Below are 27,748 nucleotides of genomic sequence, written 5' to 3'. Positions count from 1 at the left end.
GTATGTACATTGACCAAATAGGATTACAAAATTATACATATCCAATATTCGAACTTTGGAGGCCCATATCTCAGGAACTATGGACTGACAAAAAGTAAATATACCGTCATGTTCAGCAAAATCGAGAGTGGCGACCATAAACTATAGTTTAACCAATAATTATATGAAGAACAATTTTCTATTACTTTGAATGAACTTTTCAGACTATCATCGTAAGTATGTCTCCCCTTTTCCAACTTCTTAAAATAAAAAAATAAAAACGATACACACACACACTTCATACACAATGCATTTGATTGGTTATTCACCTTAAAAATGACACTCAAATATTCACATACACACACGCACGTCACAGCAGGGGTTAAATGTAAAAGGTGCTGGCTGCAGCAGAGCCAGCAAGTGCAATAATTGATGAAGAAAATGAAATCAATAAAAGCAATAAAAAACACACACAAAACCATTAAAAATGTCAAACAAAGAGGAATAATAAGAAAATCCTTATAAAAACCTATAAGATTACACCAATAAAACAAAATCACTTATAAGAAAAAAACTAAAATCAAAAGAGAAATACCAATAGGAATCAAAAAAATAAAAAAAATCGCAACAAATACAGAAACACTGAATCACTGGAGAAAAAGGCGTAAAATAATTAAATTGAAATGACCTTTTTAAAAACTTTTTTCACCAACTTTATACACAAGAAACACACAAAAGTTACACATTAAAATAGAAAGTATAAAATTAGAAATGAATAGAGAAAATATATAAAATGAAACAAAAGAAAACCAAATAATCGGTTTGCAGGCACATTGTTGTAATAAAAATGCAGAAATAAAAAAACAAGACCAACTTTTTTACGATCCTCACCAGAAAATTTGAAGAAAATGTAATTTTTCTTCACAAAAAAAAACAAAAAATAACCAAAGCAGCAGCTGTGCTTTGTTTCTTCTGTGCAATCTACTAAAAATGCAACGCACTAAATTTCTTTTCCACTATTATAGTTTTCTTCTTTCTGGAATTTACTTTGAATTATTTTTAACTTTTTTACTCCGTCGAGGTTACTCCCAAATTATTATTGTCTCGCTAGTCTTAGGAGGAAATGAAAAAAAAAACACACAAATTACAAAAAATAAAGAAGAAAAAACAGCATAAACCCGAAGCAAATAATGGAGAATACGAATTAAGTAGAAATAACATTAGAAAAACATGTAGGAAATACATAAATCATCATCATCGTAATGATCTAAATGTAAAAAAATATGTTGAAAAAAATGTACATATTTGAATTTTGGAATTGGATTTTTATCGCGGATTTTCTTTGGATTTTTGTAAAATTTTTGAAAACTTTTCTTGGTTTTTAAGTTTTTTCTTTATTACACTTGCCTTTGTAATACATTTTTTTTGCTAATAATGTAACATGGTGGTACCACACAAATTTTTTGCTTTTTTTGTTTAACCAACACACTTTTATTGTAAGAAACAGCTGCTGCTTACAGCTCCGGAGAAGCGCTGCTGCACACAGAGCTAATAGCGTTTTTATTATTTTATTTTTTTTTCTGTTCGTTTTAGTCAAGGCTGATTTTCAATCGATTTGTTTTTCCGACACACACAAGTTTTTTTTCTTCATTTTTTTTACATCTCACTATACATTGTCAAGTTTTTTTTCCTTTGCTAGATTAATCACCGCATATTTTCATTCAATCTTTTTAATTCCTATTAGATTTATTGATTTTATTTCTTCATTTTCACATACCTGCTGAATTATCTGTTGAAATTTGTTGTTCGCCCCCAAGACTCGCCATATTTATCCACTATATATTTTTTTATTTCAACGTGAAAAATATTCACTTGAAATTTTTCTTTCACAATTTTTAGAACTAAAATGACGAAGACAAAACGTACAAAAAGTTAGTGTTGTAAATAACGAGTAATCGTCGTGTAGTTGGTACTTTTTTTACTGTTTTCTTTTCATGTTAAATAATTTTTTTCGCCAATTGCCGTTAACATCATGGTATAAAAGTGTGTGCGAGTAAGGGAGATAGCTAGTGAAATAGTGTTTTAGTACAAAGAAAAATTTGATAAGTAGTTGCTAAAATTAGTAGTGTAGTTTAGACAAAAGTTGCCAGATCGTGAGTAGTGTATTTGACAGTTCGTTGGATGATTCAATGTTGGAATTAAATAAATAATATAAATTTGTTAAAAAATATAAAAAAATCTGTTAATTTTAATTATAATATTTTCTTTGGAACTTATTGAACTCCATAACTCAATTAGAATGATAAATATAATATTTATAATCATTATATTGTTGAATATTTAATATAATTTTTATTAATAAAACGTTGGTCATAAATTATCTTTTTTAGCAATTAAACAAATAATATAGTATTTAGAATCCAAAATATTCTAAATCATTAAAATATCAACAAATTCAATAATGAATATAAACCCAGAGTTCGAATTAATTAATTAATTTTATGATTAATTTACTAAAATCTTAATTCAGAATTAAAAAAGTTCAGCAATTCATTCCATAAAACCATTCTCAACAAAACAAATCATTTAGCTTCATTCAAAAGCTTTTATTCAGGGCGTGTAACTTATTGTTTCTTGTTTTAAGATAAATATTAAAAACAATTTTTGCTATAAAAATATGGTGGAAAATAAGGGCAGTCGTGACTTTTTAGTAATATCTCAGCAATTTGTGGGCCGATTAATAAATAAAAATTAACGTTTATTAAATTTGTTACTATTTTTAGATAAAATAATAGATTGATAGACTCTTTGCGATCAAAAAGTCGATTACGACTTTATTTTACCATTAGCCCATTGCACATTGGGTTGAATAGCATATGAAACAAGTCTTTACTCAAATTTGAAAAATGTTCTTCTCTTAATCCGACCTTACCTCTGACATATACAAACTCAAAAATTGCGCAACTAATTGTCTAATGCGAAACAGGTCGTAAGGGCTCACTGAATTAATTCTCATTTTGGCCGTCGCTCAACCCACCGTACATTGGCCGAAAACCGTTACATAGAACCCTACTTATTTTTTCCCACTCTGTCGATTGGCAACACTTGCCTAAAACAGTGTTGCACAAAAAAGGTACGAAATTTTTTCGGGTGTGAATTTATAAATTCAATGATGGTAGTTTACTTTTTAACGAAAAGCTCTGGAACAAATCAAGATCCCAGTAACAGTTTATATTTTCATAATTTCTTTCTGTTAATATTCATATTTCCGGTGTTGCCTGCCATCGGCCGTGAGAAGGGACTTTAAACTCTGGTGTGTATCGAACACCGGCTTCGTTAAAATCACTTTTTCTGTATATCAAAATTTTTTGAAGTACTGTCATACAAATTCAAACATATTTTATATAATATTAGAGGTATTTTGAAGCACTATTCAATGATACCCATAGTGATCAGATTATTTTCTAAATATTTTAATTGCTATAACTCTTAAACTAAGAAAGAGCGGGCAAAAATGTTTACGTTTTTGTGCTTATAATTATGAGAGCAATCAATCAACACCAACAAAATTATTAAAATCTAAGATGTTTTTATGATCTTGATTTAAGCTGGCCACACACGGAATGATTTGTTCGCCTGATTTGTGATTGAAAATTTTCAATTACTTGTGATTTTGTTCGCGCACAGCCCCATTAACTAGTCGAACACGAACAAATCGGACTAAAGCTGGAGGTCCACACCACGCGTTTTACGCTTTCTCGCATTCTACGCGGCTGTCAAAAAAGTACAATCAATATATTTGTACGCTGCAAGTTACAAGTACAAAAGCGTAGAATGCCATGACGCGTAGAATGCTTAAAGTAGATCTACTTTCTACTTTTATAAGCGTCACAAGCGGCGCACGAACATGTCAGCTGATTTTGACAATTTATATTCTTTTTTTAATGTGTATTTTTCAATTTTAATAAATTAAAACAAGTTTAATGGTGAAAAAATAAATAAAAGCTGCAGAAAACGCGAAGTTTTTTTAATAATAAAACAAAAAATTGACGCTTAAAAAGCATCGCATGTAACTTGAAGCGTAGAATGCGAAGAAGGTATGAAATGCACGCAACGCTTTGACGCGAAAACGCGTGGTGTGGACCTCCAGCTTAACAAATCATCCGTGTGTGGCCAAATTGCAAAAAATTAAAAACGAAAGTTTTAGCAAAAAGTCGCTTTAATTCCCACTTATAGATACAACACTCACCCACCCGCTAATTTCAAAATCGCTATATTAATAGCAAACTCGCTAAATAATCAGCACTGTGCTTCTTATTAGACGAGAACTAAATTTAGTTAATATTAGGTGGTGTTGTAGAAATACTTATTTATTGTGTGTGTATTATTAACAAATAATAATAATTGCAGTTCGGAAATAAAGAGATTAATTTAAAAAGTAAATAGAATTTAACACAAAATACAAATGTCGAAGCATAATGGTCAGGGGCCCGGAGGCTCGTCACAAACTCAAACCTACAAATTGGTTGTAGTGGGAGGCGGTGGTGTTGGAAAATCTGCGATCACCATACAATTCATACAGGTTAGTTAGTTGGAGTTAAAATATGGCTGGCCATGAAAAGACAAAAAGTTGGTAGTTTTTTTTTTTTCTATAAAAATACAGTTAAGATTTATTAAGTGCAACAAATAGGAATACACAATTGTCTGGCTGTCGCTGTTGTTGTGCGTGTGTGTTGTTGGGAAAAAAATAAACTTATTTTGTCATCTGTTGCGCATTAATGAGCAACAGCTTTCAGTTTCCTATATTTAAATTAAAAATTTAATCATTCTACTTCTTATTTAAATAATAACATTTTTAATATTTTTCTTAAAATACATTTTGTTTATATTTAAATGAGTATTGTTGTATTTGTATGTGTGCCAGTCTGGTGAATAAGAAATCATCACTTTTAATTCTTTTTTTATAAAAATAAGTGCTAAAACAACCACAACCACACCTACACCTTTGTTTATTAACATAACATTGTCTTGAATTTGGTTTTTCTAATTTTATAGCAAATATTTTGTTTAATACCAGTTTTATATGGATTCTCAAAGAATTTGTCTCCTTTTTGGGAAAAATCATTTAGGGCTTTTTGCTGGTATTTTTGAATTTATTATTAATTTACCATGAATGGCAATTCTAATATGTATTTAATATTAATAGCAAAATTCTTGTCTACTATTTTTGGTTAGAAAAAGGTGTAGTTTTTGCAAAGAAGTTAAACTTTTAACATGTCAAGCTTAAACTTGAAGTAAATGTTTTATTAGTTGTTGTTTGTGTAACAGCTCTGCTGTTAGCGAAAGTTCTTCCCTGTCAAAAAACTTCCGGTTGATGCAGCTGTCTCTAAATTGGTAATCTTAGGGCGACTGGAGCTCAGGTTGTTCCGGAACGTGTTTTATTAGTAGTTTATTTTGTTTTGTATATTCGGGGATATTGATAAAGTTTTTTTTGTTCATTTCTTATTGGATTTTATTGTTATGACGTCACTTTTTTAAAATCATTTAAAATTTGTTAGAAAGGGAATCAATATAAATTAAGAATCTACCCATGCCAACCTACCCATGCCAGCATAATTTCTACATTTAAGTACATTTTTTTAGCCAATAACATTTTGTTAGTTTTACCTATATTTGCTTTTGTATTTTTTTTTTGTTATTTCAATAAAATGGTCAAGAGCATTTGTATATATAATTTTAAACTTAAATAATTTCTAAAAATGAATTTCCATGGCGATGACGATCATCAGACATCAGTCATAAACCTCATAATGGTGTTTATTCATACATACATATTTATAATTTTCTTCTTTTTGCTTAGAATTGCAAAACATTTGAATTTTCCTTGTAGATCAGGCATGGAAAAGTTAATACCATCGTAATTGTTTTTGATAATATTTCATGGTGGAAAGTACCATGGGACTCCCGAGACTAATTTGACACTCTTAATACTCTCGATTTTGACATCGTTTAAGGAAATATATAAGTTTGTCATTCCGTTTGTAAGATCGTTATAGATAGAGGAGTCGAGACAGCAATTTATGTTCAAATCATCATTCCGTAGCCCCCATAACTTAATTTTTCAATATATAACCAATAGCCCCGCTTAAGTTGCTTTTTAAAATCAAGAAAATAGGCCATCAAATGAGAGAGATATAATCAAAAAACCGTAGTCGTGGTTTACCAATTTTTTTATTACTTGTTGTTCGAATCTTCTATACCAAAAATTATACTTCAAAATAAAAATTTTAAATATTTTTAGGTAAACAAAAATTTTTTTCCAGTGTTTTTTTTAATTTTTTGGAAAAAATTTTTTTTTTTTTAAATTTTGTAAATTTTTTTTTGAATTTTTAGCGAAAAAAAAACTTTTGGTGAAAAAAAAATTCGGGTTAAAAAATATTTTTCCGATTTTGACCCATTGTAAGTCCAACTTACTATGGTATTATATACGACGTTGCAAAGGTCTATGAAATATCTATCATTAGATATCCATATTGTCTATATTAATGACTTAGTAATCCAGATATAGGTCAAAAATATTTCAAAAATCGAAGTTTTCCTGGTTCCTCATATCTCAGACATTTGTGGACCGATTTTCTCGAATTTAAATTGCAACCGAGCCAGAAGAATTCCGGAGATATTGATGTATGACAGACAGACATACGGACATGGCATAATCGACTCCGCTAACTATAATGATCCAGAATTTATACTTTATTGGGTCGGAAAATTATGTTGTGGAAATTACAAACGGAATGACAAATTTATATATACCCTTCTCACGAAAGTGAAGGGTATAAAAATTGTGTTTAACAAATAATAGACTAATTTATTTATAATGGTTTTTATCTACAGACAAATTTGTGTATAACAGTTTTTTGTGTAGAAACATTTCTGTATGACAGTTTTTTCTACAGAAAAATGTACAATAATAGTTTTTCTATAGAAAATTTCTGTATAACAATTTTTTCTATATAAAAATTTTTGTATCACAGTTTTTCTGTATAACAATCTTTCCTATGTAATATTGTTATTTTGGCCTCTATGGCTTTATATTACATGTTTTGAAATAAATAAATTAAAATGTATGTATAACAGTTTTTTCTATAGAAAAATTTCAGTATAACAGTTTTTTATATAGACAATTTTCTGTATAACAGTTTTGTTATAAAAAATATTCTGTTTTTTATTTAGAAAATTTTCTGTATAACAGTTTATTCTATAGAAAAAATTTCTGAATAACAGTTTTTCTATAGAGAAATTACTGTATAAATGTTTTGTATAGAAAAATTGTTGTATAACAGTTTTTTCTATGGAAAAATTTCTGTGTAACAGATTTTTCTATAAAAAAATATTGTGTATAACAGTTTTTTCTATAGAAAATATTTTGTATAACATTTTTTCTATAGAAAAATTTCTGTATAACAGTTTTTTCTATAGAAAATATTCAGCATAAAAGTTTTTCTATAGAAAAATATCTGTATAACAGTTTTTTCTATTGAAAATACTCTGTATAACAGTTTTTTCTATAGAAAATATTCTGTATAACAGTTTTTCTATAGAAAAATGTCTGTATAACAGTTTTTTCTATAGCAAATATTCTGTATATCAGGTTTTTCTATAGAGAAGTTTCAGTATAACAGTTTTTTCTATAAAATATTCTGTATAACAATTTTTCTATAGAAAGTATTCTGTATGATAGTTTTTTCTATATAAAGATTTCGATATAATAGTTTTTTCTATAGAAAGTATTCTGTATGATAGTTTTTTCTATAGGAAATATTCTGTATATCAGGTTTCTCTATAGACGTTTCAGTACTACAGTTTTTCTATAGAAAATTTTCTGTATAACATTATTTTTCAATAATCCTGTATAACAGTTATTTCAATAGAAAAAATATTGCAAACTGTTTCTTTCTAAAAAAAAAAATATTTTGTATAAAATTGTTTCTATAGAAAAATTTCTGTAACAAAATGTATGTATGTATGTACGTATTGAAGTTTTCTAGAGAATATTTTCTGTATAACTGTTTTTTCTGTAGAGAAATGTAGAAAAGTTTTTACTATAGAATAATTTTAGTATAACAGTTTTTCTATAGAGAAATTTCTGTATAAAATACATTACATATTTTAATTTTAGTGGTGAAAAAAGTACTATTTTCAAAATGTTTTTGATACCTAACAAAAATTTAATTTTCCAACCCTGCTAGCTAGATGCTAGCTACCACAACAAGAACATCATGATTATCCACATCATCGTCATTTAATTTATTGAATCTACAATAAAATTCTCTTCTCTCAGTCATTCTCTATTTTTGACGCCAGTCTCTGTGTATTTGTTGTGCTCTATTTATTTTTAGTAATTTACGTCATTTTTTTTTATAAAAAACATAAAACATAATAATAGCAACAATAACAAAAAAAAAAAAATTAACAGTTTATCATATTTATGTTGTGTTTATGTTGTTGTCATTGTTTTTTGTTTGTTTATTTATCCATTTTGTTTGTATTTATTTGCTGCATATTTTCATCATCATCAGTTTTGTAAAATCTTTAGTATTATGTTGGTATTTAGCTTTGATAAGGCTGCATTTTTTTTCTTAAAATGTAATATTAGTCATTTACTCTATACTTTCATGGTTGGTTATTTATAAGTCGTACTTTTTTTGTTCTTAAGTTGTATTGTTTTTTTACAATGATATCATTTGTTTTATTTCCGTTATCTTGGGAGTATAATTAGAATTTTGAATATGCATGTATTCTACTTTACCTCAAATGTTGACAATAGCAAGCTTTGTAATACAAATACAAAATGCATTATTATAATTGAAATGATTATCTGTAATAAAATGACAAATACCCGTTTTCTGTTCGTACTGCCAAAACCAATTAAGGTGCAACTTTTGTTTACTCTGGTGACACCTCACAAAAATGTTTATTTTTCCCAAAAAATCTTAAGTTTTATGAAAAATTTGTACACAAAAAGAGATCAAAAAGTCAAATACATATCTATATGTATTTTTTAATAATAATCGTAAGTTTTTTTCTTAACAAAATTCAGATGTTAAAATTGGAAAAGTAAAATATCAAAAAAAAATTTATAAATAAAAGATCCAGGAGTTATGTAAAAATTGCTAATCTAAAATACTCAGAATTGGTGTAGAAATTGTTATATTAAATGACCCAAGGTTGATGTAAAACAGATTCACAATTCATACAATCGTTGTTCAACTAACCAATTAAAGGATCCACGATTGACATAAAAATTGTTCAACTAAAAGATCCACAGTATTGATGTAAAAATCTTTCAACTAAAAGACAAACAATTTATGTAAACATTGGTCAACTAAAAGATCCACGACTGATGTAAAAATTGGTCAACTAAAAGGTCAATTAAAAGATCCACGACTGATGTAAAAATTGGTTAATTAAAAGGTCAATTAAAAGATTCACGACTGATGTAAAAATTGGTCAACTAAAAGGTCAATTAAAAGATCCACGACTGATGTAAAAATTGTTTAACTAAAAGGTCAATTAAAAGACCCACGACTGATGTAAAAATTGGTCAATAAAAAGATCCACGACTGATGTAAAAATTGGTCAACTACAAGGTCAATTAAAAGACCCACGACTGATATAAAAATTGGTCAACTAAAAGGTCAATTAAAAGATTCACGACTGATGTAAAAATTGGTCAAGTTAAAAATCCACGACTGATGTAAAAATGGTTAACTAAAAGGTCAATTAAAAGATCCACGACTGATGTAAAAATTGGTCAACTAAACGGTCAATTAAAAGATCCACGACTGATGTAAAAATTGTTTAACTAAAAGGTCAATTAAAAGACCCACGACTGATGTAAAAATTGGTCAACTAAAAGATTCACAACTGATGTAAAAATTAGTCCACTTAAAGATCCACGATTGATGTACAAATTGTTCAACTGTCAAACTAAAAGATCCACGACTGATATAAAAATTGGTCAACTAAAAGATCCACGACTAATGTAAAAATTGGTCAACTAAAAGGTCAATTAAAAGATCCAAGACTGATGTAAAAATTGGTCAACTAAAAGGTCAATTAAAAGATCCACGACTGATGTAAAAATTGGTCAACTAAAAGGTCAATGAAAAGATCCACGACTGATGTAAAAATTGGTCAACTAAAAGGTCAATTAAAAGATCCACGTCTGATGTAAAAATTGTTTAACTAAAAGGTCAATTAAAAGACCCACGACTGATGTATAAATTGGTCAATTAAAAGATCCACGACTGATGTAAAAATTGGTCAACAAAAATATCCACGACTGATGTAGAAATTGTCAACTTAAAGATCCACGATTGCTGTACAAATTGTTCAACTGTCAAACTAAAGGATCCACAAATGTACAAATTGGTCTACTAAATGGTCCTGTCTTGGTGCATAAATTGTTGGTCATCCAAAAGATCACATATGATGTAAAATTTGCTCAATTATATTTAAAAAAAGTCTCAAATAAACTTAATTTAGGTTTACATGATAAATAATTTATCACAGCTGATGATACTTTTTGTACAACTTTTATTACATACTAAGATCAAGGATATACATATAAGATTTAATAAGACAAAAATATCAGCTTTACTGGTTACATAACTCCATTCAAATTCTATTTCTTTTCAGAGTTATTTTGTTATGGATTATGACCCCACAATCGAAGACTCATATACCAAACAGTGTGTCATTGATGATGTGGCAGCCAAACTAGACAGTAAGTTTATATATCAATATAACATTTGTGTAAAACCTTACTAACTTTAGTTATTTCTTTTAATTTTTGTTTACAGTTCTTGACACTGCCGGTCAAGAAGAATTCAGCGCTATGCGTGAACAGTATATGCGTTCTGGTGAAGGCTTTCTGCTAGTCTTTTCCTTAAACGATCATTCCAGTTTCGATGAAATTGCCAAATTTCAAAAACAAATTTTACGCGTCAAAGATCGCGATGAGTTTCCCATGCTGATGGTGGGCAACAAATGTGATTTGGAACAACAACGTCAGGTGTCCTTGGAGGAGGCCCAAAATGCCAGTCGCCAAATGATGATACCCTACATAGAGTGCAGTGCCAAGTTGAGAATAAATATCGATCAGGCTTTTCATGAGCTAGTGAGGCTGGTTAGAAAATTTCAAATAGCCGAACGGCCCCTTATGGAGGATAGGTCTGGCGGTAAAAGGAAAAATAGATGTTGTGTTTTATAAGTTATATATAGAAAAAAGAGTGAGCAAAAAAGAATTTAAAAAATAAAGATGAAAACATATCTTTACAAAAGATTTATGAACTACCACAACACCAAAATTATTATATACATATAGATACTTGCATATAAATAATTAAATAAAACAACAACAGCTGCCACTTTATTATTTAAATGTTTTTCTAAAGAAATTTATTTTAAAACAACATCCAAACTCTAAAATTAAGTTACAACTGACAACAAAGATATTCTAAAATCTATATAATATTAACAAAACAAAACAAAATCTCAATTTAGAAAAAAACTTAATAAAAAAAGTAACTTACACCACCTCTCAAGAATAAAACAAATATGTAATCTTAAACACAAGAAAGAAACCAAATTATTAAATATCGAATTGAATTGTATTGTATTGACTTTTAATGAATTTCAAAGAATTTCATAAATAATTAAAAATTTGTAATATTAAATAAATTTATATTTATTTATATGTATTTGTATATGTAAATGTAAATGTAAAGTAACGTAAATGTGCATGTATTTGCAATATTTTTTAACTCAACTTAATGCTTCTTATAAACTCAATAAAAACACACTTAAAACTGCTTAAAATATTTTCCTTTTATTCATAAAATGCCAAATATTTTTGTAATTTTTGTGTTTTTTCTATAAAACAAACAAAATTCAACAAATTAAAAATAAAACACTCAAAACTTTGTATTAACAAACAAATAAAATAAAAAATAAATAAAAAGTGCCTCAAAACAAAATTTGTATTGCACGAAATTAAATTATGCACAAAACGAAAAACAAAACAAGTATCAAACAAATATTTACAAAATATTTTAAAACTCATATTAATTTAAAAACAAAATACTTATATAATAAACATACTTCAAAATGTATGTATGTTTGTTATTAAAATAAATAGGATATTTTTTTATTATAAATTTGCTACAATTTTCTTAAATCTTTGTGTTTTTACAAATTTAATTTTATTTTTTAAATGTAGTACTTGTATTAATTGTTATAATATTAATAATATACAAACCAAATCATAAACATTTTAATAAATTTTTTATTTTTTTTTTAAATAAAACAACAATTTGTATGTTTGTCCATATTTTTTATTGCTAATGAATAGTTTTTTGTATTTTGTATTTAAATGTAATCGATTTAAAATTTATATAAAACAAAAACCGAACGTCGTAATGTAAATGGCATTAATAAAGTGTAACATATTATATTAACAAAGCGAAATGTGAAGTTTTAATTATTTTTGTTTAGAACAAAATTTGTATATTTTGTAGAAAAATTGTTCAACTAAAAGATCCACGATTGATGTAAGAATTGTTCAACTAAAAGTTCCACGATTGACGTAAGAATTGTTTAACAAAAGATTCACGATTGACGTAAAAATTGTTTAACTAAAAGATCCACGATTGACATACAAATATTTCAACCAAAAGATCCGTGATTGACGTAAGAATTGTTCAACTAAAAGATCCACGATTGACGTAAGAATTGTTCAACTAATATATCCACGATTGACGTAAGAATTATTCAACAAAATATTCACGATTGACGTAAGAATTGTTCAACTAAAAGATCCACGGTTGACGTAAGAATCGTTCAACTAAAAGTTTCACGGCTGATGTAAAATTGTTCAAGTAAAATATCCAAAAAATCACGATTAAGGTAAAAACTGGTCAACTAAAAGATCCACGATTGGGGTAATAATTGGTCAACAGAAAGATCTACGATTGGGGTAATAATTGGTCAACAAAAAGCTCCACGATTGACGTAAAAATTGGTCAAGGAAATGATCCATGATTGAGATGAAAATTGTTCAAGAGAAAGATCCACGAATGATGTAAAAATTGTTCAACAAACTGATCAAGAATTGAAGTAAAAATTGGTAAACTAAAAAAATCACTATTGAGGTAAAAATTGTTCAACAAAAAAATCCACGATTAAGGTAAAAATTGGTCAATTAAAAGATCCTTGATTGATGTAAAATTTGGTCAAATAAAGAATCCACGATTAAAGGAAAAAAGTTTCCAAGAAAAAGATCCACTACTGAGGTAAACATTTTTCAAGAAATAGATCCACGATTGAGATAAAAATTGTTAAAGAAACGGATCCACGATTGAGATACAAATTGTTCAAGAAATAGATCCACGATTGAGGTCAAAATTGTTCAGAAAAATATCTACGATTGAGGTACAATTATTGAAGAAAAAGATCCACGACTGGGGTAAAAATTGGTAAAGAAATAGATTCACGATTGAGGTAACATTTAAAAAATTGTCAACAAAATTATCTACGATTGATGTAAAAATTGGTCAACAAAAAGATCCTTGATTGATGTAAAAATTGAGCAACAAAATTATCCTCGATTGATGTAGAAACTGGTCAGCTGAATTCCGCGATTGGGGTAAATTTGTTCAAAGGAAAGATCAACAATTGATGAATTAACGATTAGTGTAAAAGAGTCAAGATTAGTGGAAAAATTGGTCAACTAGAAGATCCACGATTAGTGGAATAATTGGTCAACTAAAAGATCCACGATTAGTGTAAAAATTGGTCAACTAAAAGATCCACGATTAGTGTAAAAATTGGTCAACTAAAATATCCACGATTAGTGTAAAAATTGGTCAACTAAAAGATCCACGATTAGTGTAAAAATTGGTCAACTAAAAGATCCACGATTAATGGAAAAATTGGTCAACTAAAAGATCCACGATTAGTGGAAAAATTGGTCAACTAAAAGATCCACGATTAGTGGAAAAATTGGTCAACTAAAAGATCCACGATTAGTGGAAAAATTGGTCAACTAAAAGATCCACGATTAGTGGAAAAATTGGTCAACTAAAAGATCCACAATTAGTAGAAAAATTGGTCAACTAAAAGATCCACGATTAGTGGAAAAATTGGTCAACTAAAAGATCCACGATTAGTGGAAAAATTGGTCAACTAAAAGATCCACGATTAGTGGAAAAATTTGTGAACTAAAAGATCCACGATTAGTGGAAAAATTGGTCAACTAAAAGATCCACAATTAGTAGAAAAATTGGTCAACTAAAAGATCCACGATTAGTGGAAAAATTGGTCAACTAAAAGATCCACGATTAGTGGAAAAATTGGTCAACTAAAAGATCCACGATTAGTGGAAAAATTTGTGAACTAAATGATCTACGATTGACGTAAGAATTGTTCAATTAAATTATCCACGATTGATGCAAAAAATTGGAATAATAAATAAATAAGAATTGTTCAATTAAAATATCTACGATTGATGGAAAAATTGGTCAACTAAGAGATCCACGATTAGTGGAAAAATTGGTCAACTAAATGATACACGATTGAAGTAAAAATTAGTCAACAAAAAGATCCAAGATTGATGCAAAATTATTTACGAAAATGGAAATGTAAAAAAGGCTCAAGATTGGTGCATAATTGTTATATTAAACGAACCACGATAGATTTAAGTCAATACATATTTACATGCAAAGATAACATTTTAGTACTTTATTCATCCAAGTAAAATTCATGAATTTATCATCAATTCACTTAAAGTAATTATCCTATTTCCAATCAATTGAAAGAAGCCTTTCAAACTCATTACACCATCATCATGAAGAGTTTATACGCAATTGAATATTAAGAAAGAAGCCTTATAAAATTTATTCATAAAGACAAATAACTAACAAAAATTATATCCTTTTGAAATGAGTATAAAAGAGTGGACAAAATCACCAATTGACATCAGAAATCAACATGAACTCAATCAGCATCTTAGTACCAACCATTGTATTGCTCTTGGTCTTGGCCTGTGTAGAATGTCAGTTGACATTTTCACCCGATTGGGGCAAACGATCGGTGGGAGCATCGGGTTCAAATACTGGAGCATTCTTTGATCCCCAGCCAGGCAACTGTAAGACATCTAATGAAATGTTATTGGAAATCTTTCGTTTTGTCCAGGTGAGTTTTCTATTACATATTCTTTTTTACAATTAATTTTAATAATGTTTTATTTTATTTTAAACAGAATGAAGCCCAATTATTTTTGGATTGCAAACATCGGGAATAATTTCATCAAATTGGAAAAACGGCTCATTGATAATTTATAAGTTTTCAAGCATTTCAATCATATTCAATATCATCTTTATTGTATTATGTTTAGAAAAATATTGAAGAATTATTTATAATATAAAACAAAAGGGTAGTCGGCATATGTTTTAGAGGTTCTTTAGAAAATTATTGTAAATTAATTGAATATATATATGTATTATACAACAATATACATTGTATGTGGTGTATTACAAAAACTAAATAAAAATATTTAAATAAAATTAATGTTAATTGCAGTTTGAAAAAAATATATATAATTGCTGTTTTATTGCTTTAACTTTATTAAAATTTTGTGAAGAGTTCAATGTCAATGTTGTTGAGTATTATCAACATTTGAGGGTTTAATTTAAAACACATTTGCAATACTAGTATTTCAAACTGTTATAAATTATTTCATTCTAATAATTATTTCATTATACTAGTAGATTACCATTGTTATACATGTTTCGTCCTAATTTGCTTAGGTGTGAATTGAGTATAACAATTTAGTGATTTTCTTTTTTTTTTATCCAAATTATTATTAATTTTTGTAGCTATTGTCACTTTTACTTGTTTGTATTTTAATTCAATTATAGAGTAAATTGTAACAATTAAACGATTTAAATGCTGTGTAGATTTTTCAAAACATTTTAATTTTTCAATGTTTTAATTTAGAGTCGAATGTTTGTTTAGCAGTTTAGTATTGATTTGGTTTTCAATTAGAGTCAGCACTTGAAAATTGTCGGTTTAAATCGAGAAATGTTGAAACATTTATTTCGTGGCTTATTTTTACGATTTTATTTAATAATTTTATTTGCTGTACAAATCGTTTTGATAAAAAGTAAGTCTTAAAATTTAGAATATTTGAAATTAATAAGTAAAATCAAATCGAGATAAATTCAGATTAAAAATTAGTTCGCTATGAGAATTTCCGAAGCAGGAAACTCGACCATCATCTGACTTTCCGGATTTGGAGAAAAATACGTAGATTTCCAACAAGTTCCTGTTATTAATAACATAGATTTTAATGGCATAGCATGAGGATTACTTGGAAGTAGTTTAGTAAAGACCGCATGAGTATATTCGATTGCCAGATCACAGGGCTAGACTATCAATCTGATGGTTGCGAGTTCGATTCCCGTCAGAAGACTCCGAGTGTAACTGCAGACAAACCAAAATTCTACGCGGTTTCTGTTAGTTTTTTAAGGTAACGCATATCACTGAATTGCACACACGAAAAATGGCAATATGCCATTACAAAGATTCAATATGCTCGTTTAGTTAAGAATAAGTAATACATAAGTAATTACATATGTTTTCCTCAAAGGCGGTGGAACTTCTTATAGTTTATTTATCGTCCTGCACTTCGCTATAGCTTTACTAAAGTACGTAGTAGTTCGCCTCCTGTTTTATGTCTTTATTGTGTCATAGTCGCTAACCCAACTTAGCGATTTTTTTTGCCCCGAAACTTCAACTTCCTTGAGTGTTCCAATCAAAGACATCGCAGTAGATGTCGTTGGAAGGCTTCCGCAGAACAAGATCAATCCATTTCCACTTCCTGTTTAACTCTGTGTAACTCTACGATTTCAACATCAACGTATTTTTTCATAAATTGTGGTCTGTTAGTTGAAGAACTTTTACATTAATCGTGAGTCTTTTAGTTGAAACATTTTACGTCAATCCTTGAATGATTTTTATATTAATCGTCGATCTTTTAGAATTTTTTTAATTTAATTTTAAGAATTTTTCCTTAGATCGTGGTTCTTTAGTCAAACGTTTTTGCGTAATTCTACATCAATTGTGGTTGCTTTAGTTGAAAGACTTTACAATGTAAAGTTGATGTAAAGTTTACATCAATCGTAGGTCTTTTAGTTGAACGATTTTTACATCAATTGTAGTGGGCTTTTTTAGTGAAAGATTTTTACATCAATCTTGGGTATTTCAATGAAAGATTTTTACATCAATCGTAGGTCTTTTAATGAAAGATTTTTACATCAATCGTGTGTCTTTTAATGAAAGATTTTTACATCAATCGTGGTTCTTTTAATGAAAGATTTTTACATCAATCGTAGGACTTTTAATGAAAGATTTTTACATCAATTGTAGGTCTTTTAATGAAAGATTTTTACATCAATCTTGGGTCTTTCAATGAAAGATTTTAACATCACCCTTGGGTCTTTAAATGAAAGATTTTAACATCACCCTTGGGTCTTTAAATGAAAGATTTTTACATCAATCGTGGGTCTTTTTTAATGAAAGATTTTTACATACATCGTAGGTCTTTTAATGGAAGATTTTTAGATCAATTGTGGGTCTTTTAATGAAAGATTTTTACATCAATCTTGGGTCTTTTAATGAAAGATTTTTACATCAATCGTAGGACTTTTAATGAAAGATTTTTACATCAATCGTGGGTCTTTTAATGAAAGATTTTTATATCAATCTTGGGTCTTTTAATGAACGATTTTTACGTCAATCGTGGGTCTTTTAATGAAAGATTTTTACATCAATCGTTTTAATGAAACATTTTAATATCATTAGTTGAAAGATTTTATAACATCAATTCGGGGGTCTTTAACTTTTTTAATAAAATATTATAACATCAATCGTGGACCATTAGTAGAATGATTTATAATTGAAGGATTTATACATTAATCGTTGGGCTTTTAGTTGAACAACTTTACATCAATCGGTGGACTTTCAGTTAATCAACTTTTATATCAATCGGGGTTCTTTAGTAGAAGAATTTGTACATCAATCGTTTTTTTACATTAATTTTACTCATACAATTTTTATATCTATCGTGATTCTTGTAGGTCTCTTCAGTCAACAATATAACTTCAGTTCAGGGTATTTTATTCCAACAATTTTACTTATATCGTCTTGTCTTTAACATTAATTGTTGGTTTCTTACTCCAACGATTTTACATAAAATTTGAGTTTCTTACTCCGACATTTTTATACCCTTCACCATCGTGGGAAGGGTATATATAAGTTTGTCATTCCGTTTGTAATTTCCACAATATAATTTTCAGACCCTACAGGTATATATATTCTAACTCCTTATAGATAGCGGAGTCGATTAATCCATGTCCGCCTGTCTGTCTGTCCGTCTGTTTGTCTGTTGAAATCAAGTTTCTGAAGACCACAGACATCTTCGGGATCCAAATCTTCAATAAATCTGTCAGACATGCTTTCAAGAAGTTTCCTATTTAAAATCAGCAAAATCGGTCCACAAATGACTGATATATGAATAAAAAACCAGGACAACCTCGATGTTTGACCTATATATTTATTACTAAGTCATTAATATAGACAATATGGATATCTAATGATAGATATTTCAAATACCTTTGCAACTACGTATATAAGATCATAGTAAGTTGGACCTACAATGGGTCAAAATCGGAAAAAAAATTGTAACCCAAATGAAAAAACTAAAATTTAAAAAAAAATTTTAAAATTAAAAAAAAAAAATTTTTTTATAACAATTCGAAAAATTTTTTTTACAAAAAATTAAAAAAAACAACTTTGTAAAAAAAAATAAATTTTGTTTTACCGAAAAATATTTCAAATTTGTATTTTGAAGTATAATTTGGTGAAGGGTATATAAGATTCGCCACAGCCGAATATAGCTCTCTTACTTGTTATTTACTGGTCTCTTACGTGAATTTTTTAAAATCAATTTTGGGTATTTTACTCCAAAAAATGTTTACATAAATTATTGGTTTCTTCTTAATCCAACAATTTAAAATATACCTGAGGTATGTCGAAGTAGATCTAAATGGTTTCAATTGAACCCTTTAATATTAATGTGACAGAAACCAGAAACTAGTCACGTAACTAACTAGTATTGGGTCAGTCCCCTTCACAGAAGGCTTAGTATTCATTTATGTAGAGTGTTGTCTAAACTTCTTTTGACAACATCTAAAACCATTATTTTGTATAGAATTTCTTTCCAACTCTGTAAAATAATGATATGACACACTACTTTGTAATAAATGAAATGAATATATCATCCGGATATCTGTGAAAAACTAATGTTTGGGGAAAAACCCTTTTGCAATAAGCCAATTATATGGTCGCGCTTTTTAAACAATTTAAATAAAGTGTGTAAATAAAATCTACAAAAAATAACCACCACCATCTAAATCAATTTTATCTACTGACCAAAAAAAAAAACCAACAATGAGTGCACCAACCAAATAAAATTTAGTACAACTTCAAACTTCATTCAAAACGTTTGAATATGAACGGCTGGCAAAAGTGCGCGTAGAGAAAACTTTTGAATTTCAATTATGCTATATAATGAATTGTGTTTGAAATTAGTTTTTTGGCCTATTCTGTCACAAGTGGCAAGTTTGAAGGGTCTATGTCAATACTATCCATACGGTTATTTTCCAATAAATACCACTACTATTATACCAACACCGACCATCGTATTACCCACCATTTTGCCTCCGTGTCCCTTAATACCTTTGGTGTGTTTAGCTGATGGTCAAAGGCCCATACCCTATTGTCCTTGTATAGATCCCAGACAACAAATTGGTCAATATCAGCAAGCGACGCAAGTAAGTCAATTTAGCTGGGCTTCAGCTAATTCGGGAGTTCCGGTGAATGTCATGGTATTTTCTCAGTTGGATAAATCACGAAGCAGAAAACGCCGTGAAAATTAGATATTTTCACTATGTATTTACAAATGATTTCTTTGTTGACCGTTTTAATGTCTGATCCCAAAAAGGATTTAACAATAAAAAAACCTGCCGATATTTTACCGAAAATTAGTAATTTAACTGGTGTGTTGAAAAACTTACTTTTATTCATTTTTATTTTATTAAATTTATTTCTTTTAATTGTTTTTACAGCTCAAGATTGTGTCGATTCCCGTTTACGACCCGGAAAGTGCATAACTTTAACCAAATGTCCCGATATGGTTGAGGAATTTTACGATGAGGCTCGTAAGACTTCGTATGGCATTGATTTTCAAACCTTCATTAGTAATTCTATATGTGGTTTTGATGGTGTGAATTTTTTGGTAAGTACAATACTACAAAATATTGAAAGTAGATATTTGGATCTTACTAGCAGCCTATAAATTTAATTAATTTTAATTAATTGTCTACAGAGGGTGAGTTTCAATATTCTAATGATATTGAAAAATGTTGTGGAGAGAATCAAACTATGATCTCTTTTTATACCCTTCACCTTCGTGAGAAGGGTATATATAAGTTTGTCATTCCGTTTGTAATTTCTACATTTCCGACCCTATAAAGTATATATATTCTGGATCCTTATAGATAGCGGAGTCGATTAAGCCATGTCCGTCTGTCTGTCTGTTGAAATCAATTTTCTGAAGACCCCAGATATCTCCGGGATCCAAATCTTCAATAATTTTGTCAGACATGCTTTCGAAAAGTTTGGTATTTAAAATCAGCAAAATCGGTTCACAAATGGCTGAGATATGAGGAAAAAACCAGGACAACCTCGATTTTTGACTTATATCTGGATTACGAAGACATTAATATAGACAATATGGATATCTAATGATAGATATTTCAAAGAAATTTGCAACGACGTATATAAGACCATAGTAAGTTGGACCTACAATGGGTCAATATTGGAAAAAATATTTTTTAACCCGAATTTTTTTTTTCACAAAAAAAATAAATTGACACAATTGTAGGTCTTCTGTACAAAGAAATTGACATCAATATTGGGACTTTCTGTACAAAGAAATTGACATCAATCGTGGGTCTTTCAGTTCAAAGAAATTGACATCAATTGTAGGTCTTTCTGTACAAAGAAATTAACATCAATATTGGGACTTTCTGTACAAGGAAATTGACATTAATCGTGGGTCTTTCAGTACAAAGAAATTGACATCAATCGTGGGTCTTGTACAAGGAAATTGACATCAATCGTGGGTCTTTTACTACCACAATCGCGGGTCTCTTTCAGTACAAAGAAATTGACATCAATCGTGGGTCTTTCAGTTCAAAAAAATTGACATCAATTGTAGGTCTTTCTGTACAAAGAAATTGACATCAATATTGGGACTTTCTGTACAAAGAAATTGACATCAAAAGTGGGTCTTTCAGTACAAAGAAATTGACATCAATCGTCGGTCTTTTACTACAACAATCGTGGGTCTTTCAGTACAAGGAAATTGACATTAATCGTGGGTCTTTCAGTACAAAGGAATTGACATCAATCGTGGCTCTTTTAATACATGGAAATTAACATCAATCGTGGTTCTTTCAGTACAAAGAAATTGACGTCAATCGTGGATCTTTCCGTAGAAAGAAATTAACATCAATCGTGGGTCTTTCAGTACAAAGAAATGGACGTCAATCGTGGATCTTTCAGTAGAAAGAAATTAACATCAATCGTGGGTCTTGTACAAGGAAATTGACATCAATCGAGGGTCTTTCAGTACAAATAAATTGACATCAATCGTGGGTCTTTCAGTACAAAGAAATTGACATCAATCGTGGGTCTTTCAGTACCACAATCGTGGGTCTCTTTCAGTACAAAGAAATTGACATCAATCGTGGGTCTTTCAAAGAAATTGACATCAATCGTGGGTCTTTCAGTACCACAATCGTGGGTCTCTTTCAGTACAATGAAATTGACATCAATCGTGGGTCTTTCTGTACAAAGAAAATTACATCAATCGAGGGTCTTTCAGTACAAAGAAATTGACATCAATCGTGGGTCTTTCAGTACCACAATCGTGGGTCTCTTTCAGTACAAAGAAATTGACATCAATCGTGGGTCTTTCAAAGAAATTGACATCAATCGTGGGTCTTTCAAAGAAATTGACATCAATCGTGGGTCTTTCAGTACCACAATCGTGGGTCTCTTTCAGTACAATGAAATTGACATCAATTGTGGGTCTTTCTGTACAAAGAAATTGACATCAATAGTGGGTCTTTCAGTACCACAATCGTGGGTCTCTTTCAGTACAATGAAATTGACATCAATCGTGGGTCTTTCTGTACAAAGAAATTGACATCAATAGTAGGTCTTTCAGTACAAAGAAATTTACATCAATTTAGTTCACAAATGATTTTACTAATGCTTCATTGGTTTTAATGCATTTTCAGGAAGTTGTTATTAACTAACTTCCAAAATAGTGATGAATATGTAATTCGCTGAGAAGTACTTAAAATTGTTTGTATCTGATAATTTTTCCGTTAGCTTTTTTGATAATTTCAATTTGTTTATATTACAAATGTTCTCTCTAAAGAGAAAACCTTTTCCTTTGTATCTGAATTTAAATTAATTATGATTCAAATCTTAAAATGTTGTTTCTCCCTTCAACAGATCTGCTGTGGAACACGCACTTTATATCCAATAACTATGACTAAACCACCTGTTCAAATACAAAATACTCCTACAATATTTGCGCCCACTAGAAAACCCTTTGAACAATTACACCAAACGACACAGTTTCTGTTTGCACCACTCGGAAGTTATGTGCCACCAGCCACTACTGCCAGCAGTACTAAGAATCCATCTTCTGATATGAATAACACTCCTACGTCCAACCCAATGCCACCAACTTCTGCGAGTACTAGCAGTTCAACACCCGATAAGGGTGTGATCATTTTACAACCTACTATGGTGACACCATCTGATGGGGATATCCAAGTTATGCAACCGATACCCGGGCAAACATCAACACAGGATACTCTAATATCACAGCCAGTACAGCAACCAGTTACAATGCCATCGACACCTCTTACTTGTGGTGTAAGCAGGGGCACTACTAATCGCGTTGTTGGGGGCTATGAGGCCAAAAAAGGCAATTATCCCTGGATGGCGGCTTTGGGCTATCGCGATGAATACGATCCCAGTTCTATGAAATTTTTATGTGCCGGCAGCTTAATCTCCTCTAGATATGTTATAACATCGGCTCATTGCATTAATTCATATTTAATGCTAGTGCGTTTGGGAGCCCATGATCTTACGAAACCTAATGAATCCGAAGCACGAAATTATCGCATAAAACGTACCGTTACACATGAAAAGTTTAATTTGAAAACTATAACAAATGATTTGGCTTTAATTGAATTAAGTGAGATCGTACAAATAACAAGTGGGTATAAGTTATTTAATAAAAAAATAAATATATTAAACTATTTCATTTGATTATTATAGATTTCATAGACACCATATGTCTGCCAGAAGCTCCACAATTTCTCTCACAAGATTTTGTGGGCATGAATCCTTTTGTGGCCGGTTGGGGTGCTAACAAACATCAAGGCCCCACCTCGAATGTTTTAAGAGATGTACAAGTGCCCATTATAAATCGCCAAGTGTGTGAACAAAGTTATCGCACGGTCTTTAATTTTGTGCAATTCAGTGATCAAGTAATATAGTTGATTATAGAATTTATCTTTAAATTAATTAATTATAATTATGTATTTCATTTAAAGCTAATTTGTGCTGGAAATTCCAATGTAGATGCTTGCCAAGGGGACTCGGGTGGTCCGCTTATGTTGCCTCAGGTATATATACTTTCGTTTTCATACAATATTAATATTATTTCTTGAGCTATTTCAAGAAATAATATTGAAATTTTTTTCCAGAAAAGAAAACGTCTTTAGTTATTTAAAAGCATTTAATTTACATTATTTTAATGTTGAATATTTTATTCCAGATGTCGGGTCAGTCATATCATTATTATTTACTTGGCGTTGTTTCATTTGGTTATGAATGTGCTCGTACCGGTTTCCCGGGTGTTTATACCAAAGTTGCTGCCTATTTACCTTGGATTAAGAGTAATATGATTTGAAATGTTAACGTTTAAACAAAAAAATTATTAATTTTATAGATTTATGAGAAAATATTTAAAAGTTTTATAATTTGGAATCATCAGGATTCTGAGAATATTTTGGAATGTTTCGAAATGTTTTTTCTCAATTTTGTAAAAATTTATTTTCACGAAAATTATTTAAATTAAGTTAAAAATAAAAACTACCCTCTAAATTGTTTATTTAATTGTAAATAAATGTTAATTTCAACTCACATAGACCTATTGATTGATTGTGATACCAAGGGACTTCTCAACAAAGACCCCACCGTAGAACCAATTCGAGTAATAGATTTGCTAGTCGCTTTAGAGTAGTAGATTATCGGATTTCACTTTGATATCTGTTTAAATTTTTAACTATTACCAACTACTATGGTTTCCCATTCCCGGGAAATAACAAAGAAATATGTTCATTCCCTGTAATATTTAAATACTAAATTAACTGCCTGTTCCACGATGTCGAAGGGAAAATGAATTGAAAAATTTTGTATGAAAAACACTCAGTTTTTAAAATTCTTTCGAATAGTTTTCATACAAATCGCGATGTCGAATGAAAAATGATTCGAACATCGTGATTCGAACATTCGATGCATCGTGAAACAGGCCTTAAATCAAAAACCAGTAAAGTTTTTCGAATAAAAGAAGAATAGTATTGGTCCAGTGTTTTTTAGGCTTTATAATAAAATAGTGGTACTTGACTGGACTTTTCACTCATGTAGTTATCATCGGTCTAAATTCAATAATGTCTAATACTTTTATTAAAAGTTTTAAGAGATCTGACTAAGTTAAGTCTAGGAATAATGGGTAAATCGTTTTGGAAGAGAAGTTTTATCAAATGAAATATCCAAGGTTAAATAATAATTAATAGGTGAAATGGGTCGCCTGCTAAAATGCGATCTATGAAGTTATAGAAAACCCATGTTCCTACAAAACTACCATCAACTCCTGATAAAACCCCACAGATCATTCTGTGATATATTCCTTAATAATTCCTTTAAGAACTTAAAACCTTAATTTGTATTAAGTTTTTTTTTTAAATTTTTGTCACACAGATAAATATTTTAGGTTGTGATAACCGAATTTGTTTCAAATCGAATGATTCAGTCTTGTAGCTACATATTCTCACCGGCTCCATGCTTCACAATGTTTTCATTCACTGTTTCGATCGAAATCTCCTATTAAATTGTATTGAGATATCGATCGAACTCGAATGGATAAAGACATTGTGAAGAATGCAGCTCGAGATTTACCATTTTTTTTAAACAATTTTAAGATTGATCTTGTCCAAATTGTTACGAAACAACAATGGAGATGTCATCACCTCGAAAAACAGCCAGCTCGATATCTGGGTACACCACTATTCCAACATGTTGTCAATGGACGTGCATATACCAAGCGACGTGCACATATGCAAGGGATGACATACCTACAACCTCCCCCGCTATAACCCAAATAGCAAACGTTATTTGGGTTATAGTCCTTAAACAACACAATGTCTAGGACCAGACAACATCAACCCAGAGCTGCTAAAAGCAGACCCCCAAACAAGTGCCTTCCTGCTTTAGAATGTAACGCAAATAGTCTGGGATAATCATTAAAACTCCTGAGGAAGGTGATCTCACGGAGTGCAAAAACTGGAGGGGGATCACACTCCTAAGCATGATAAATAAAGTAATCGTAAAGATTATCAACATGAGATTTGCTAACTGCCTCAACAAAGAGTTTCGTTGCGAAAAGGCTGCATCCAGTTCTCAAAAATCCTGTGTAGTCCACATAAACAGCCTCCGCATAATAATTGGAGAATCAGTGGAATGGAGATCCCCATATACCTGTTCATAATCGACTTTGAAGAAGATTTTGACACACTTGTCCACACTACCATTTGGAAAGCACTCCCATGTAAAGGCGTACCTAGGAAAATAATAGGGATTATCCAAGAGATATATAGAAACGCCAATTGGCGTATACTTCAGCGGAATTCAGTTAGCGATAAGGTTGCTATCAAGGCGAATTTATAGAAGGTGACCTCAAAAGAACAGTTGATTATGTTTTTTATTCAGTTGTTTAGACAAGTGAACTGTCAATTCACTTGTGTTTGTTGTGGCGAAAAATACAACAAAATCAAAAACAATAACAGGCAACTTTGATAGTGCACGTAACTTTTAACAAAAACAAAGTACCGATTGTTTTTGTACAAGTTTTATTTGTTGTAGTTCTGTCGTCACCTTCTATAAATTCGCCTAGATTGTTATTAAAGCTGGTGTACGACAAGGCAGCATCTTGTCGCCGTTACTCTTTAACGTAGTGCTGGACATTGTCATGAGAAATGCAACGACCAACAACAGAGGCATAACATGGAATTTAGGCGGCCGCCTGGTCGATCTTGACTATGTCGACGACATTTGCCTTCTAACACTCTGTCACTCTGAGAAGGTGCAAAGCCTTCAAATGGTAGAGACAGAAACTGCAAAGGCAGGACTCATAATAAATATGTATAAATAAGACTAATGTAATGCGAGTAATGAAGCATCCAACCGGCCATTCCCTATCCAAAACCTCCAACTACAGGACATGCACCACTTTTGCTACTTGGGAAGAATCATAACATCGAATGGAGGATCTTCTGATGATGTCTCAAATCGCATGAGAGCTCGGCTTTCGGCCAACTAAACACAGTGTGGAAATCACCATTAATCTCCACCCGCACTAAGATAACGATTTTCAATTCGAGTGTTAAGTCTGTGATCCTCTATGGCTGTGAAGAATACTAAAAATATGCTGGTCCAACAGGATATCGTACACACTCCTCTGGGATACATTCCGAAGTTTTGATAAAATAGCGATGAATTCGCCACGCAATACAAAGACCACCCGGAGATGTAGAAGGAGAGGACGTTCTGCCGACACTTGGCGTAGACAGTTAGACATAGAGGCTTCGCGAGCAGGAAAAGGCTGGAATGAAATTAAGAACCTAGCATCACAATATAAGGTCATTGTTATGTTGTTTGACGTTATTATCTCTTAAAAAAATCATCAAATAATAATTAAGTCATTGAAAATAGTGTTTATGTTTTTTTGTGTCAAAAATGTGAACGTACCTTTATAGATACACATGTGGTATTTCATGTCAAGTGAGCCAACTTTTGAAATTTGCACCAAGGTTAGTAATTCAGACACATTTTTTCAACAAGAACTCTCTGAGTTTGAGGGGGTCAAAATTTGACATTCCAAAATCAAAAACATTTTTGACATTTTTTCAAAATGGTTCTTAGGTATTTTCCTTGAAGAGCTTTTTGGTCGCTTAGTGGGATGAGAGTGGGATATATATCAAAATACGTGCAAATTCCATCCCGATCGCAAGAGTTCGATTTCAAAAGTTGGTTCACTTGACATGAAATCCCCCATATTTAAATACTTTATGAAATTAACCGAAATATTACAGTCTAAAAGTATGCAATATAAACATTTAAAATTATTTAATTTTTATTTTATTTAAAAAGAGAAAATCATGTTCTTATCAAATTCAAATGACTTCGTAAACCACAAAATTCATGCACTCTACTCACA

General features: G+C 30.2%; 4 protein-coding genes across 17 annotated transcripts in view; 3 read left to right on the top strand and 1 right to left on the bottom strand.

The window, feature by feature from the left end:
• The window catches only part of ens (ensconsin), a 36,714-nt gene extending 34,753 nt beyond the window's left edge, over positions 1-1,961 (bottom strand). For 2 of the 14 annotated variants that reach the window (XM_065503390.1, XM_065503388.1), the window contains exon 1: positions 1,757-1,958. In XM_065503390.1, coding sequence (XP_065359462.1) covers positions 1,757-1,805 — 49 coding nt within the window. In that variant the 5' untranslated portion in view covers positions 1,806-1,958. The other 12 variants (XM_065503391.1, XM_065503389.1, XM_065503392.1 and 9 more) reach the window with 8 other exon arrangements.
• Positions 1,962-4,365: 2,404 nt separating this feature from the next.
• Ras64B (ras-like protein 2) lies at positions 4,366-12,510 on the top strand. Its single transcript, XM_065505277.1, has 3 exons — positions 4,366-4,561; positions 10,681-10,768; positions 10,845-12,510. Exons 1-3 carry the CDS (start codon positions 4,445-4,447, stop codon positions 11,252-11,254), a joined length of 615 nt encoding a protein of 204 aa, XP_065361349.1. The 5' UTR covers positions 4,366-4,444; the 3' UTR covers positions 11,255-12,510.
• Positions 12,511-15,007: 2,497 nt separating this feature from the next.
• Positions 15,008-15,428, top strand: Akh (Adipokinetic hormone). The gene is made up of 2 exons (XM_065505463.1): positions 15,008-15,234; positions 15,302-15,428. The coding sequence occupies exons 1-2, from the start codon at positions 15,031-15,033 to the stop codon at positions 15,341-15,343; spliced, it is 246 nt and encodes an 81-aa protein (XP_065361535.1). The 5' UTR covers positions 15,008-15,030; the 3' UTR covers positions 15,344-15,428.
• Positions 15,429-20,050: 4,622 nt separating this feature from the next.
• On the top strand, positions 20,051-24,163 carry LOC135955340 (proclotting enzyme-like). Its single transcript, XM_065505694.1, has 7 exons — positions 20,051-20,159; positions 20,229-20,398; positions 20,489-20,491; positions 22,690-23,464; positions 23,527-23,738; positions 23,805-23,876; positions 24,029-24,163. The coding sequence occupies exons 1-7, from the start codon at positions 20,051-20,053 to the stop codon at positions 24,161-24,163; spliced, it is 1,476 nt and encodes a 491-aa protein (XP_065361766.1).
• The last annotated feature ends 3,585 nt before the right edge of the window (positions 24,164-27,748 follow it).

This window comes from Calliphora vicina, chromosome 3 (assembly GCF_958450345.1).
Source record: "Calliphora vicina chromosome 3, idCalVici1.1, whole genome shotgun sequence".
NCBI classification, from domain to species: Eukaryota; Metazoa; Arthropoda; class Insecta; order Diptera; family Calliphoridae; genus Calliphora; species Calliphora vicina.
The sequence above is the reverse complement of the archived record's forward strand: the minus strand, read 5'-3'. Positions and strand labels throughout refer to the sequence as shown.

Bases quoted from the DNA above. Each gene is read 5' to 3' on its own strand.
- Ras64B (XM_065505277.1), top strand. From the start codon at position 4,445: ATGTCGAAGCATAATGGTCAGGGGCCCGGAGGCTCGTCACAAACTCAA. The intron at 4,562-10,680 runs GTTAGTTAGTTG...ATTTCTTTTCAG, and splicing joins TCACCATACAATTCATACAG to AGTTATTTTGTTATGGATTA. The intron at 10,769-10,844 runs GTAAGTTTATAT...TTTTGTTTACAG, and splicing joins TGTGGCAGCCAAACTAGACA to TTCTTGACACTGCCGGTCAA.
- Akh (XM_065505463.1), top strand. From the start codon at position 15,031: ATGAACTCAATCAGCATCTTAGTACCAACCATTGTATTGCTCTTGGTC. The intron at 15,235-15,301 runs GTGAGTTTTCTA...TATTTTAAACAG, and splicing joins AAATCTTTCGTTTTGTCCAG to AATGAAGCCCAATTATTTTT.
- LOC135955340 (XM_065505694.1), top strand. From the start codon at position 20,051: ATGTATTTACAAATGATTTCTTTGTTGACCGTTTTAATGTCTGATCCC. The intron at 23,739-23,804 runs GTAATATAGTTG...TTTCATTTAAAG, and splicing joins TTGTGCAATTCAGTGATCAA to CTAATTTGTGCTGGAAATTC. The intron at 23,877-24,028 runs GTATATATACTT...ATTTTATTCCAG, and splicing joins GTCCGCTTATGTTGCCTCAG to ATGTCGGGTCAGTCATATCA.